General features: G+C 37.8%; 1 protein-coding gene across 1 annotated transcript in view; it reads right to left on the bottom strand.

Annotated features, from left to right (window-relative positions):
• The window catches only part of CSMD1 (CUB and Sushi multiple domains 1), a 1,024,926-nt gene that overhangs the window by 474,257 nt on the left and 534,497 nt on the right, over nt 1-16,172 (bottom strand). The window contains exon 4 of the mRNA XM_064145849.1: nt 11,450-11,644. Coding sequence (XP_064001919.1) covers nt 11,450-11,644 — 195 coding nt within the window. The remainder of the gene's footprint in view (nt 1-11,449; nt 11,645-16,172) is intronic.

The following is a 16,172-nucleotide window of genomic DNA, read 5'->3' as shown; positions in this document are numbered from 1 at the left end:
TTTGAGCTCTAAGGCTTTGAATTTCACAGCTGACAAAGAAGGGTTATGTAGTTGATTATTTCTGGCAGTCATATGCAAAAAAAAAACCCCAATAATCTGAATTTATACTGTGTGCATCACGAATGAAAGCTAAAGGACCTCTGGCTGCTACAGCTATCTGCCCAGAGAGATGCATGGCTTTTTAATCTATTTGTAACACCGTTTCAAAGAAGTTGGTAGGAGAGCAAGTTAGCTCAGAAATTGAAAAGCAATAGTAGTCTGGTAAGACTACAGAAACTAACTCAGGACAGAGAGTCAGTATTTTCTGACAGGTGTGGATTCATCAGGAAAAGACTGAAGCAGAAGCAGCTGCACAGAATGATCTTTCCTTGGATTCATTTGCCACATTCCAGGAGCCTGCAGTGTGGGGACTTCCTTTTTATCACAGGTGGCATCCAGACTGTTGAATGCTAAAACATAATAAATTGCCTAAATGTGATCACAGGCAGGCAGGAAGTGGCCATACCACTCAGAGGATTAGAGCCATAAACTATTTAGACATATGCTGTGTTTCATCAGCTGGCTCCAGAGATATCTGGCTTCCTTGGACTGACTGCCCCTGGCCATGGCCTTCTTGATGTTCTGCTTTTGAGAAAGCTAGAACAGTGCTTGGGAACCTTAATTCAGCACTGTGCATGGAATAATTTCATTCTAGATAGTGCCTCAGGCTTCATGAATTAAAGCTGAAAGTGATTAACACATTTAATTTTAAAATGTGCAAGCAATTAATTCCAAACACTTACGGTTATTTTCAAGTTGTAAGCAACTGCAGAAAGTACTGTTTGTATCAGCATAAATAACTACTTGAAGTAGAAAGCAACAAACATTGGGATCTCCCTATAGTCAGGAATTAAACACTCTCAATGTAGAGAATATGTACTTATACAAAGCACTCATGCAAACACATATGGCTGGCATCATTTGGCAAAAAAATATGTATACTGCATAGATGTGTAGCTCAGATGAAACTGATAAGCATATATCCATCAAGTTAATGCATGTTAAATCAAAAGAATCACTGACAAATCATGACAGTGAAAAAAATCTTACATTTTTCTTCAAGCTAGGAAGATTCATTTCACAAAAAAAAATAACAATCTGACCATTTTGTTTAAGTTGTGTTTTGCATAAATAAGATCTTGCTACAAATGAGACAAGGCTTGCTAAGCAGATAGCCAAGAATGAGGTAAGAACAGAAGCAGTATCCTGGAAACCTTCCTAATTTAAACAGCTTGAGATATCTTTTGAACATTCAAGCATTTTTATTGGACTTTCCTCTCCTACCAATACAAATTTCTTCCAGAGTGTAGCATTCTGTATGCCTTTTACAGGCAAAAAGAAATTAAATGCTTATGGAAGTGATAAATGTTTAGTATATACTAAAAAAATCCCACATTTAAAACCCATCTAGCCTTTGAAAAATAATTTAGAATCTGCATTTAAATTATCAGAATTTGCTATTCAATTTAGTTTATACTGAAGGTCCTCAATTGAAAGATCATTTAACTAAACTGTTATTGTATCATAACTGATAAAATCATAACTGTGATTTAAAGCTGAAATGACCATGAAAAGACATGGTCATAAAATAAGGATTACTCCTAGCTATGCCGTTCCTTTTCTTTAAATTACAAACAACAGAACAGATGCAATTAGAAATTTGAGTGATATTTTAGAAGTCATCATCAAAAGGCATCCTGTCACTTTGAGTCCATTTTCTATGTCTTATAAATTGAAGAAATCTGCAGTTCTAGAGGGTTCTAAATGAACCCTGGGCATGTATTATTTAACATGTATGCCTTATTAAATATATCACTGAAACCATTTATTCTCCAATGTGTAAGAGAGCAGTCCTGCAGAGAGATACCTGCAGGTCCAAATTGATGGAAAGTTCAGGGAGTGAAAAGTGTATCCTGGCAGCCATAAAGACCAACCACTCACACAGTGTATCCAGCTACTCAAGGGAAGTGATTGTCCCACTCTGTACTGCACTGGTGCAGCCCCATCTCAAGTACTGTTAGACCTGAAGAAAAAAGACTTGAGCAGTGTTAATTGATAAGCTGCTCAACATGAGCAGGCAGTGTGCTCATGCAACCCAGAAGGCAAACTGTATCCTAGGTGTGGCCAGCCAGTCAAGAGAGGAGGTTATCCCACTTTACTCAACTCTTCTAAGATCCCACCTCAAATACTGCATCCAGTTCTGGTGTCCCCATCATAACAGCAGCACCAAATTGTTGCAATGAGTCCAGAAGAGGGTCACAAAGATGGCCCAAGGGCTAGAACACCTCTGCTATGAGTATAGGCTTAGGAAGCTGGGGTTGTTCAGCCTGGAGAAGACTCTGGGAGGACCATACAGATGCTTTCCAATACCTGAATGGAACCTACAGGAAGGCTAGAGAGGGACTTCTTGTAACAGTGGCTAGTGATATGACAAGGGGGATTGATTTAAGCTGAGGAAGAATAGATTTAGACTGGATCTTCAGTATAATGGTGGTGAGACTCTGGAATAGGTGGCCCAGACAGGTTGCAGATGCAGATATTCAAGGCTGTGTTGCTTCAGACCTTGAGCAAACAAGCCTAGTTGAGAGACGCCCCTTCGCTTGGCAGGGCAACTGGAGTAGATGACCACTGAGGTCCTTTCCAACCTAATCCATTCTATGAATCTACAATTCCATGATTTTGTGCACTCAACACAAGAAGCACATCAGTCTTAGAGTGTTTCCAGAGAATGACAATCGAGGGCAAAAGGCCTCAAGGGCAAAACTTAAGAGGAAACAGTTAAGGTCACTTGGTTTGTTCAGCTGAGAGAAGGCTGAGAGGTAAGCTTAACACAGCCTAGAACTTCCTCTAAAGGGCGATGATGAGCTTGTCTGTCTGGTGACTAGTGACAAGACACATGGAAACAGAATGAGGTGGAACTTCAGATTTGATGTTAGGAAAAGGTATTTAACTGATCTGGTTGTTGGCCACTAGAACAGGCTTCCCAGCATCAAGCCTGTGAGATTAGCTGGACAATTTTTCAGTCACGTGGCTTACTTTTAGATAATCTTGTGAAGAGCACGGAGTTGGATTCAGTGATCCTTATGGGTCCCCTCCAACTAGAGACATTCAGTTATTTAAAGGCACTTTTGGTAGTCCAGTTGTGAAAAAGAAACCCCAACCCACAATTGTACCTTACTTAATAAAATTATTCAGCACAGAAAATACAGCTATGAAATGATGAATAATTATTTTCACAGATATATGTTTCAGACATTGTACAAATTGCTAATATGAGGAGGTAAACTGCTTGTTTGAATAAGGTTAAGTTGCCATTTTAAAATGTCTTACTGACAAAAAAAAACCAAACAAACACTAAAAATTAGCTGTATTAAATCAGTGGCAAGTTGAAAAATAAATGTTAGCATGCCAATGCCAAGCTGCTAAACTGCCAGATTCAGCAAGACCAAAAGCATCACTATGTGTTACAGTGGTGTGGTATTACACATTCATCAGGCAATTCATTGATTTAATCCAGCTCCAATTGGCAGCCAGCTCTTTACCCATCAAAATATTCACCTCTACTTGCTAATCTTCTTTAATATTTTTAGGGTTTTTATAGACCCTATTTCAAATAGGCAAAACCCAACACCTCTGCTTCTTTCCTGTAGTAAAAGTCACTGAGCTGTTGCTTTGTTTTTTTTTTCCTATCATGACTTGAATCCAGATGTACTGCATCCCAGACAAGTGTTCCAATCAGTTTGGCTCCCTCTCTCAATTTCTTCCTTTGCTGTTGATCAACATCACGTAAATTAAATACTCATTATAACATGAGTCTAAGAAGAATTTTCTTCCTCTCTCCAGGGTGTTCAAAGGACACTTCAAAATAATTTGGATTGCTCTCTAAGTAGAATGGGATTTATTTTGTTAAAAAGTCAGAAATTACTGTAGTTTAAGAAAATAGTGTCTATTTTACATATGTTAAAAAAAGCAGATTTGTCACCTCAGGTTAACAGCATGTACAAAATAGGACTCTAGAAATCACTGCAATCTGTTTAGGCAGATGTGGGCACCCACTGCAGCAGCAGCACTACTTGGAACATTTAAGCTGTGACATTTGGCCTCTTCTGCCAGGCAACCAGCAGTAGAACAAGGGGACACAGTCTCAAGTTGTGCCGGGGTAGGTCTAGGCTGGATGTTAGGAGAGAGTTCTTCACAGAGAGAGTGATTTGCATTGGAATGGGCTGCCCAGGGAGGTGGTGGAGTCACCTTCCCTGGTGGTGTTCAAGAAAAGCCTGGATGAGGCACTTAGTGCCATGGTCTGGTTGACTGACTAGGGCTGGGTGCTAGGTTGGACTGGATGATCTTGGAGGTCTCTTCCAACCTGGTTGATTCTATGATTTCAGTGAGCTTGATCTTAAGAGTCTCCAGTGAGGCTGTGCTATTAAGTTACTGGCCCTGACAACACCAGCTTTAGTGAGGTGGTCTTGTACTTCCCAAGGCTTGAGATCTGTTCTTTTTTTCCTTTGTACTTAAGTGTCTAATTTAGTAGCCTATTACAGCTCTTATTTATTCTATCACTTTGACACACTACAAACATCTATTGACCCTCCATCCACTCTGGAGAGGAAGTATGATCTATTAGCCAATAAAGTTAGACATTTCAAATAAGACAGAAATAGTGACTGACAAACCATTTGGCAGAAAAATTCAGTTAAACTGGTAATATGTACTTGAGCAAACTTAAAATCAAAACCCCATCTCTGAGAAAAACTTGGGCTTGAGAGGATAACTAGATTAAGAAGTTAAAATAAATCAAAGAATCTGTCACCTCATACTTACTTTCCCACAGAAATAAAGTGTCAGTCTTATGGATATCTTGTAAAGGCTCTCCTTTTTCAATTAAGTATCTTAAGCTGTTTTTCAGTGATATGATAATTCTTCACTTGAGAATATATTTTAACACTGATAACAATCCCTTAAAATAACAGTCCCCAATAAATGAATACCAAAGCTCTACTTTTGCAGCAAAAATAGAAAAGGCTGAATTCTTTGAGGGCAAATTACTGACTGTTGCAGCTTTCACATCTATTTTTTTAAATAATTAGGAAGGTTAAACCAGTTATTCCCAGAAGTGTACATGCAGTTATGAAATCCTTCATCTTTTTATGTCAACCCCTGAGATTTGTTTTTCATTTTTAGCAAATCATATCTTTGTTCATGTTCCTAATGGTCAGACTGAAGTCCTTTTTTCCATTCTTTGATTTTACCATATCATGCTGAGTACATTCATGCTTTTATTATAATATTAATTTCATTTTTCATTTCTTGATCCTGTTTTCCAGGCACTTGATTTTCCAGCTTTGACCTGGCATCTTTTCACTTTTTAGTTAAGTCCCTCCATATCTACAGATACATGTTAGAACATGAAAATACAAACATATTGGTATATAGATATCTATTTACAGATAGATATATACACTTACACAGACACACACATTTAAGAACGACTGTTTGTAGCTGTGCCCATATCCCTGTTGGGTGTGATCTAGCCAGTCCCACACTACTGTCTAAGAAATTACACAGTATATCCCATCTGCTTTTCCTAAAACAATTTTCTTGCTTCTTATGTGACCAAAGAGTTTAATTCAAACTCCATCTCAATGTAAAAACATTGCACCAATTGATCACCAAAACTGCTCAGGCAGAAACAGCCACAGCATTCTGAAAATTAGATTTGGGAAAATAGCCTCAGTTTGTCGTATGATGCAACATCAATAAGTTGAACTGTTGGGAAATTCTCCTTTTTTTAACCTAAACAACATGTATAAATGATGAGATCCAGGCACCTATTTCTCCTTCTTAAACTTACTAAACCAGTTTTGTCAAAACCTGAAAGGCTGAGAATAAATTGCATTGGAGGGTTACTTGCTACCTCAGAAAGCACTGATAACACTAAAAAAAAGTCAATTTCTTTTTGCTAGATGTTTTGGAAACAGCAGATCTGAAACCTTGTATTTAGTTTATTTTACTCTGTAGTTAAACATAGCCTTCTTCCCTTTGCCCTTTACTTATTCTCTTATTTATATTCTTCACCAGACTATTTCTCCAATAACATTTCCTCAGTCTGGAAATTGATTAACTATTACTTGATCCTTTTGGACCTTTCTGACATATGATCTCTTCTTCATCTTCTTTATTTTTCCTCCAATAATTGTGTGTCTTTTTAATGATAACATATTACATGCTCTTTCCCTCACAGCTATTCACAGTGAGAAAGAGCTTACCATTGTAATATCACTAATCCAATTTGTATTCCTAATGTTAGCTTCATAAAAATCTAGACTCATCCAACTATAATCAACTAGGGATTCTCAAAATTACTGAGAATTGAGAACCTAATTATACAAAGTTCGTTTAGAAGTAGTCACATATCATAAATCAGCTATTAGTGGAGTTACTGCAGAGAATGAAATTAACTTTCAAAATGTTTCAGACTTGTCCTGTACAGTATTTCAACCTCAGGATAAAAAAGGCAATGTTTTGGATGAGACCATTATTGCAGCCAGTAGTGAGATAACAAAGACTTTTTAATTCTGACAACGAAATTCAGAAGAACAGAGTTCAGGTGGTGGAACAGTGGTTTTCCTTGTCAATTTTTATAAGCCACCTGCACAGCTTCTTGTGGAATATCATGGTAAACTTCATGGCCAGCTTGTAACAGCTAAATCCATGGCTGCTCATACTTAACATGTGGAAAAACAGAACAAAACTTTAATAATTACACAGAATTGTAGAATGCTGGGCTGGAAAATACCCCAAGCATCATCTAATTGAACCTTTAGAGGTGATAGAATAGATTATATGGTCCAGCAGCCTGCCAAGCTGAGTCTTAAAATCATACGCTGTAAGGAAATCCACTGATTCTCTTGGGAGATTATTCACGTAACTAACTGTTATCATGGAGCAAAAAATTCTTTTGGATCCAAATCACAATCTCCAAGGGTAACCTGTGCATAAATTTCCTTATATTTTCAGAATTTATCGTGGGATTACAGAATCATTTAAGGCAGAGATGACTACCTAAGAACAGAGCTACTGAGGAACACCAACACAACCAGCAGGCAGACCAAGCTGCTAAGATTGCTCAAGTTGATACAAACTCTGATCTTGACCTTGATTGGAAACACCAAGGTGAACTGTTCCTAGCTCGGTGGGCCCATGACTCATCTGGACATCAAGGCAGAGATGCAACATACCGATGGGCTCGTGATAGGTCAATTGACTTGTCCATGGACGCTATCACCCAAGTCATCCATGACTGTGACATTTGTGCTGCTATTAAGCAGGCTAAGCGAATCAAGCCCTTATGGTATGGTGAGAGATGGTCAAAGTACAAGTATGGTGAAGCCTGGCAGATTGACTACATCACTTTGCTTTGATCTCGTTCTGGCAAGCAGTATGTGCTAACGATGGTAGAGGCCAGCACCAGATGTCTGGAAACCTATCCAGTTCCACATGCTACTGCACACAACACCATTCTTGGCTTGGAGAGACAGATCTTGTGGAGACATGGAACTCCAGAGAGAATCGAGTCAGACAATGGCACTCATTTCAAGAATCATCTTGTAAAGAACTGGGCCAAAGAGCATGGCATAGAGTGGATTTACCACATACCCTACTGTGCTCCAGCTGCAGGAAAGATCGAGCGCTACAATGGTTTGCTGAAAAAAACACCATTGGGGTTAGAACTTAGAAAAAACTGGGACAAACCCAGCCTGGTTGGTAAATAGTAGGGGTTCTGTAAACAGAGCAGGACCTGCACAATCAGACTTGGTCCAAACAGTGGACGGTGATAAAGTTCCTGTTGTACATGAAAAGAATCTGTTACGGAAAACTGTTTGGGTATTTTCTCCTTCGGGCAAAGGGAAACCTGTCCGAGGGGTGGTGTCTGCTGAAGGTCCTGGTCACACCTACTGGGTAGTGCAGGAGAATGGTGAAATCCCGTGTATTCCACAGAGAAATCTAACCTTAGCTGAAAGAGTCTGAATTCAGAGTATATAATATGAGCTTTTAGGAGTTTTCTGTTCTAGGTACTAGTGATGTCCAATAAGACACAATCTATGAGAGAACCTACAGTATGTGAGCACAAACCCAACGTCACCTGGGAGTCCCTATTCTCATCTCATCTGTGATGAGACAAACTGTTTGCTGTTTTCTGAGCTTTTCAAACACCTATATCTGAGGTAGCCAGAACAAAGTGTAACCTGAACCTGTGATATTCATTATTGTAAATATTGTTTTGGATTAGATAGTTCTCAGCAGAACACTGAGTGTTATATAGGATTGGATTGTGCTGGTTTGAGGCTAATTGAAATATTTTACTGAGAGAAATTAGATCCTTAACTGTGAGAAGAAAAAAGAAAACGTGTACCATGTATCACCCATTCTTCTGCTGCGAAATGCAACTAATCAGAATACAGATAAAATGGTCACTTCTCACAGACTGCTCAGCTCTCACTTCGGGCTGTGCCTTCTTCCTGTAGGTCTGGAATCTGGCTGCCTCTGTCTTAACTCTAATCCAAACTAACCCTTTTTTCTCTAAGCTCCTTGTCTTTTTTGACATCTCATATACTGTGGGTCCAGCTGATGTAGCACATCATTAACCATGTCATCTTGGGTTTCGTTCTGTTCCCTGCCTGTCTTCTGGCTCAGACTTTCAACTCTTTTTTTGCCTTTGAACTTTTATTTCTGGGGATTATTTTCTGTCTCTGAGTTTGCAAGCTGTCTGATTTTAAGTCATTAACAAATTGAAAGAAAACAGACAAAAGGTAAAGTGAAATTATCTAAACTTTTAGAATTCCATTGACTGCACCTTGAACATCTGTTCAGGGTTCATTCTAACCTATCAATGAATCTGCAGTACAGTTCAGTTCCACCATCCTTCACATGGCTAAAATTTAAGGAGAGAATCTCTAAAATTAAGTAGCAGTCAGGAGAAAAAAAAAAAAGAAGAAAACCCAGCAGATAGAAAAGTCAAGGCTATTTACATCTTCCTGCAATTATTGCTAGCAAAATTCCTAGTCAGAAACAGCTGGACAGCAGCTTTCTAATGCTTCTGGAAATATTAAGCAACAAAATTGCAGACAATGCTAATTTACCAGCATCATTAAAGCTGGCAGAACATACCACAGAGAGCAAAGTTCTGATGATTTTTTAGTATATAAACCAAATAGCTTTATTTAATTCTGCTATTTTATCTTTCATGGCTGCCACGAAATTAGTTTATGATGTCTAGAAATAAGAATACCACCAGGAAACAAACTAACAAAAAATGCTTTCATAGAAGTGACCAAGGTTCTCAAACAATAAGGGAATGGCTCTTACTTGAAGACATGGGAAATGAAGAGAGCTACCTCAGAGCATATGTTCCAGACTGATAAAATAACTATTAAGTAATGTCTAGAAACCTTCAGCAAACCCACAATCCATATAGATTCTAAAAATCTGAGGCAATAGCTCAGCTCACATAAACCATTAACTATTAAATAACTCTCATGCTGTGTTTATCATTTCTTGACAGAAGGTAAGCATAAGCCTTTCAGCTTCAAGTTCTACATGGAGTTTAGGACCCTAGTTGAGTTTTTATTAACAGGTTAAATTCATAGAGTTACAAGTGATAAACTAAACTTCAGTCCTGTTGGAGATATTTGTACATTGTGAGCGCTATCAATACCGCCAGCATCTGCAGAAATGGAACAGATATTTAGTAGACACTGAGGACACCATAAACTTATGGTTCTCTGTAAAGTGGTAGCTGTAGTACAGAAGAATCAATGAAATGAACTTAGAAGTAAATATGGTAAGTGCAAGCTCATATTAGGTTCTTGATGTGCCACAGCATGAGCTTGCAATAATCAAGGGTCATTCCCAATGACCAGGAGATAGATAATTTTTCATTTCTCACTTTAAGAAAAGTCCTGGCAGCTATATTTATCAAGTTCACCTCAGACTTCCAGAAAGTATTTATGAAACCCTTTCCCAAGCACACAAAGGACAAAAAGGTGAACAGAAACCAGCAGCTTTTGCCAATGCAAATCACCCTACCTGTTTTTTTTCTTTGATGAAAGAATTTAGCTTGATATTACATTTTCCACTTACAGGTGCCCACTATGTTCTTCTAGTCACAGTGAGGGCTTATGGACTGGATTTGAGTGCATAACTGGCTGGACCATCAGGCTCAGACAGTTGAGGCTGATTGTTTAATGCCAAGGTAGTGACCAGTGCCTGTATTTCCCAGTGACTCAGACTGGGGCTGAGTTTATCTAATATCCCCACCGTGAATCTGGAGTACATGACTGAATGCACCCTTACAACATTTGCAGCTGGCACTTGAAGGCTAGGACTGCCATTCAGACAGGCTTTAAGAACAACAGGATTTGATAAACTGGAAGCATGATAGGAATCTCATGAAATTCCAAAACACATTCTAGAAGGCCCAGAACAGGATCACCCCATGCAACAAAAGAAATACTTGCTAGGTAGCAGCTCTGACAAAATGACCTGAAGTCCTGGTAAAACACATGTGGTACACTTTCACAGCACTGAAGGCTCACCGCATATTATGTCACGCGAACAATAAGATAGCCAGCAGCTAAGGAGTTAAAAGACAGTTCATCTACTTGCACAGGAGGCCCTATCTGGAATGCTGTGTCCATCCTAGGGTCCTCCAGTACAAAGACATTGAGATACTAGTACAAGTCCAGAAAAGGGCCACTAAAATGGCTAAGATAATAAGTAATGTTTTAGCAGATTAGAGAAAAAGAAAACTTAATTTCTCAGCTTGGAAAGAGTAAGATGTGAGAAAACTCTAACTGCACTGTTTAGTTTAGGAAAAAGAGAGATAGAATCTTTTCACCGGTCCACAGCAGGAGAAATGGGAAAGGGCAATCTGAACTAGAATACTTCCAGAGAAGCTTTAGTATCTCCAGATATTAAAATATGAACTGGTCAAAGACCTGAGCAACCCAACCTAACTTTGAAGTTATCCATGCTTTAAGCAGGAGTTAGACTCAAAGGGATTGGACCACTAAAGGTCCCCTTCAGAGATGATATGCTTGAAGATCTCAAGTTTCTACTTTCTGGGAGAAAGTTTCCAAGAGTAAAAATTTCCAAAAGCATTTGCAGGTCCTGCCATCAAATTGCTATAGCTACCCCTATGTAAAGGAAGAGTTACATAAAGACAGGAGATAACATCTACCTCTGAAAGCAACTGCTGCTGAATTGTGATTAGAGTTGTAAATTGTGTGGATTTTTAGACAGGACATCAGCACATTTACATTTAGAAAGAAAAATAACACCTCAAAGTAAAATAATTTAACCTACTGGTTTAACATTGTGTCAATATTATATTTTCTATCTTTATTCTTACCTCTGCAAAAAGGAACAGGAAAATCCCAGGATGCACCATTTCCAGGACTTACAATACAAGTCAACATAGCATGGCCTTCTAGGATGTAGCCAGAGATACAGCTATATCGGATTTTATCTCCAATATTGAACCTTGTTCCATGAAGTACTCCCTTAGGTATTTCTCCTGGGTTGCCACAGGTATGACTTGGTAGTACTGCCAACAGAAAGAAGACAATGATTACAGAATTAAGTAAGTGAAAAACAATTGAAATTAAATATTTATTTTTATGATTGTATTTTTTAATATTCCTTACACAAATAGGGCAAAATTAGGCCATGGGACATACTGTTATGGAAGATTTCAATTTACAGGAGACACAACCCCTTTCAAAGCCAAATTCAGACTGAGTTCTTAGTTCTTAGCTTAACAGCTCTTTGCAGCTCCGTTTTCAAACAAAATATTCTACAAATCTGTTTCTGCCCAAACTCTGAATGATGTAGAAGGTTTTTTTTGTTGGTGGTTTCTCTTTTTTTATTACTGAAAAAAAATATTCATATAATGTATTTATGGATCCAGTCAGGAGGCACTTTTAAGTACAGTTTTCATTTCACTTGATAGAACAGCAGTTTAAAAGAATCCAATAATTAACTGCTCCCTGACAGTAAATTAAAGCTTAAAGTGTATTTTTAAAGTTTGATTTTCTGCTTATTTTCAAATTACTTCAGGTTCTAGAAAATAAATTAAGTCAACCTGTGTTAATAGAAACAGAAAATACAAAGGAAATAAGAAGTGAAATGGAGCTGATATGAATACTTATTTTCTTATTTTATTGCAAAAAGTTACTACCATTTTTAAGTACTACTTATTTGGAGACTGTCTTAACTAGTTACCGGTTTAAAGCTGACACTCCTCCACCTAGGAAAAGCGAGAGTGTGGCAAATGGAATTGTCTTTGCTCCCAATGTCATTTGAAAGTTACTAATGGCATGTCATTCTTTTTATTGAAGTAGTACAAATTAAAAATGTTTAATTTCCTATAGAGCAGAACAAATAAGTCCAGGAAGCTGAAATATGTCATGATCAGAGCACAGAAGATAAATGTGTTCAAAGAAATGATGGTCTGAAAAGCTCCCATTTAATTCAGGTATCATTTCAGAAACTACATGGCTCCTGGAAAAATTCTTTCACCCCATACATCTCTCTTCCTCACTCTACCCATATGCAGAATGACTACAACCTCACTAACCTGCATGTTGCAAGGATTAATTACTCAATACAGGCACATCCTCAGAGTGTTGTAAAGTATCCTATCAATATATGAATGATAATTAAGCCCCACTATACACTGGAAGTTCAATTATTAAATTCCCAAACTAACCTCATTACTGAGTCACACTGGCATGTAAATGATCATAATTACACTTATGGTACAGCCCAAATTATATGGGAATGTTTTGAAAAGACCAAAAACCAAAAAGCTAAAATAACTGAAAGTGGGAACATGCTCAATTAAAACATCATCTATGAGGAAAAAATCAGCTCTAAATATTAACAAGGTAACAGAAGTCTCATAATACTCCTATTAGACAGAAGAATGTTTTACCAATGTTGCAGATCAGATACCCAAGTTCTCAGTGCATTACATTAACTACTTAAGGTTGCTGAACTAGAAGCAAACAATGCGATCTTCAGCTTTCTTTGTTCTGTTTCAGAAGCCTCAATAAAATGGGATATTTGGATGCACGCATTCACATTGGAAAGAGAATCAGTGGTTGACTTACATATAAAAGAATGAATGCATATAAAGTAGTGGTTTAAAGACATCAGAATAATGATAATAATTTACACCCCCCAAAGCTGGCTCCACTAGATGCTACAGCATATACTGCTATATAGAAAGGCCCGGAACACAAACCCTATGAGGAGAGGCTGAGGGAGCTGGAAGTGTGCAATCTGCAGAAGAGGAGGCTCAGGGGGGACCTCACTGCTGCCTACAACTACCCGAAGGGAGGTTGTAGCCAGGTGGGGGTTGGTCTCTTCTCCTAGGCAACCAGCAACAGAACAGGGGGACACAGTCTCAAGTTGTGCTGGGAGAAGTCTAGGCTGGATGTTAGGAGGAAGTTGTTGGCAGAGAGAGTGATTGCCATTGGAATGGGCTGCCCAGGGAGGTGGTGGACGCACCATCCCTGGAGGTGTTCAAGAAAAGCCTGGATGAGGCACTTAGTGCCATGGTCTAGTTGACTGGCTAGGGCTGGGTGCTAGGTTGGACTGGCTGATCTTGGAGGTCTCTTCCAACCTGGTTGATTCTGTGATTCTATGTTACATAGCACCATTAAAAATGTTGTCTTTCTCTTGGCAACTTTTCCCCTTTTGTCTCTTTTACTCACAGTAATACAGGCAATTTTGCAAGGTAAGTCAAAAGTTGCTTCATGCTTGGACACAGCAAAAAAACACGTGTTGGAAAAAAGAATCTCTGTTTTTCCCAAATGAAAATACTTCTACACAACACTCTAATAGAAAGTAGTGTCATTTGGCATATGGAGCAATAATTATGCAATCCAAAAGTCAGAGTTTATTTTCATGAGTGGGCGTGCTAACTGGGAAAAAACTGCATTATTCAAAGATACTATAGTTTCTGATAAACTGCAGTTTCAAGAAAGACATACCACAGTAAATCTGTGTCTGCCATACACATAACAACTGTCATTATCTAACTTGGAATTTTATTGCAGCAAATCAACTTTATGTGCGAAGGTCTCCTATGATATGATATTTTTTCTGCCTCTTCTTACCACTGTATCTGTCAAGAATCCTATTAAGAAACAGGACTTGGCATCTTGAATGTGGCATGTATTTTACCATAACCTCCTAAAACCCAGTAAAAGATGAGTATCTCAAAAGGACAGCCATGTTCAATAATACATGTCGTAGCTCACACGATTTCTCTGCTTGTCAGGATCAAACATTCAACTACATTATTTACGTGCTTTTCTAAAACTCTGATTGAATTATATGGAGACACTTGCCCGATTCCATCTTCTCAGACTTCACTGTTTCTAGTCTGGACTTGAGATGAATTATCCTTTGAAGGCTCCTAACAGTAACCAAAATAGTATAAACTTTGGATTATGAGAGTTCTGTCTAATCAAAGCTATCATATGCAAAGGTCCTGTATGTCCATCGTGCTTTAACTTTCCTGCTAAGTTTCCAGTAAAAACTCTATGGTTTTCTGTAGTGTTATTGAGGTCAGTTGTCAATAAGATTGAGACTTGGCAGTCACTTCATAGAATCACCAGTGTAACTACATCTGTCACTATCAAGATGCTGGATTCATAAAATAATTTGATGTCCACTCTGTACTGAGAATAACAATAAGCAGAAGCACTGGAATTAATGGGGCTTTAGTGTTGACCTAACATTACAGTGTTCTCAGATAGCATGCTTGATCTCATTTTTTCTTGATTCAGGTTTGGAAAAAGAAAGAATAAAGTTACTGTGCTTGGAAAGAAAGCTACTTAGTCTTAGCATTTTAAAAGCAAAAACATGTACTTATATTTGCTGCAATAGTGCAGAGTTGCTCTTGAAGAGAAAGTCTTAGAGGATGGATCTGCTTGGCTATTCCATTGTACTTGTTTGAGCTTCACTTTGAGCACAAATTGATATTTGGAGCACTGTGTAGTAAGACTTATTCATCAAAGGTAACGGATAGGCCTTCCTCATAGATTACCTGCATATTCCTAGGCATCGGAACTGTTTGACAAATTAACAGGATTAAAATTCATAACACATTAATTAGGTAACACACCAAATGCTTTCAGTTTTCATTATTTAACCTGACTATGCACATATCTATTTACACAAATATTCAAAACATCATCATCTGAATGCTTAAACATAACTTCAGTAGTTATTATCAGACCATGGCAAAAGGCTACACCACAACAGGACTGTAAAATGCAGTAGAGAAATTGCACCATTTCTGACAGTATTAAGAATACTCAATTGAAGGTAATGAAATGAATCCATTCCCAGACAGTCTGTATCAAATTTATACAGCTCTTTCAATACTTTCTCAAGATCATTTGCCACATGGGACACCTGAAAGTATATTCACATGACCCTAAACATAGTAATCCTTTGCTTTCCCTTACAGAGATTTCCTTTATTTTATTGACTACAATAGATTTTTATATATATCCCTCAGTGTTTTTTCATGACAGAGAAGTCACCTAAAATAAAACATCAGTGGTTGATAAAACACCACCAAATAAAATATAAATGGTAGCTCCCATCAAAAGCCTATAAAATTTTATAGTTCTACAAAATTAATAACTTTCAGAATTACTCTTGTATGCCACTTAAGTTTTCATACATTCTAATATGATGACCATAGTGAGAATCTTTAAATATGAAGTAATGCCTAAACATTTTCCCACATTTACTTCAAACCCATCATGACAAGCACTGGCAATGCAACGGCAGGATATTAGTAAAATGTAATTGGTACTCTGGTTTAAAGGTCAAGGTAAAAAAGCAAACCAACTTTCTAATATATTTAGAAGGCTCTGAAGTCTCTGGTAACCCAGCTTCTATGATTGTTTTACTTGAAAAAGCAATCTAAATTTTAAGCCTCTGAAAATTAACTTACCAACTTCTGATGAAAATAATGTCCAGACACTCAATCTGACAATGAATTCAGGAGAATATAATGAATTTTAAGTGGCCTAAGCTAGAAAGACAGT

This window comes from Pogoniulus pusillus, chromosome 7 (genome assembly GCF_015220805.1).
Source record: "Pogoniulus pusillus isolate bPogPus1 chromosome 7, bPogPus1.pri, whole genome shotgun sequence".
Taxonomy (NCBI): Eukaryota; Metazoa; Chordata; class Aves; order Piciformes; family Lybiidae; genus Pogoniulus; species Pogoniulus pusillus.
Note: the sequence above shows the minus strand (reverse complement) of the source record. Positions and strands in the feature narration are given on the sequence as shown.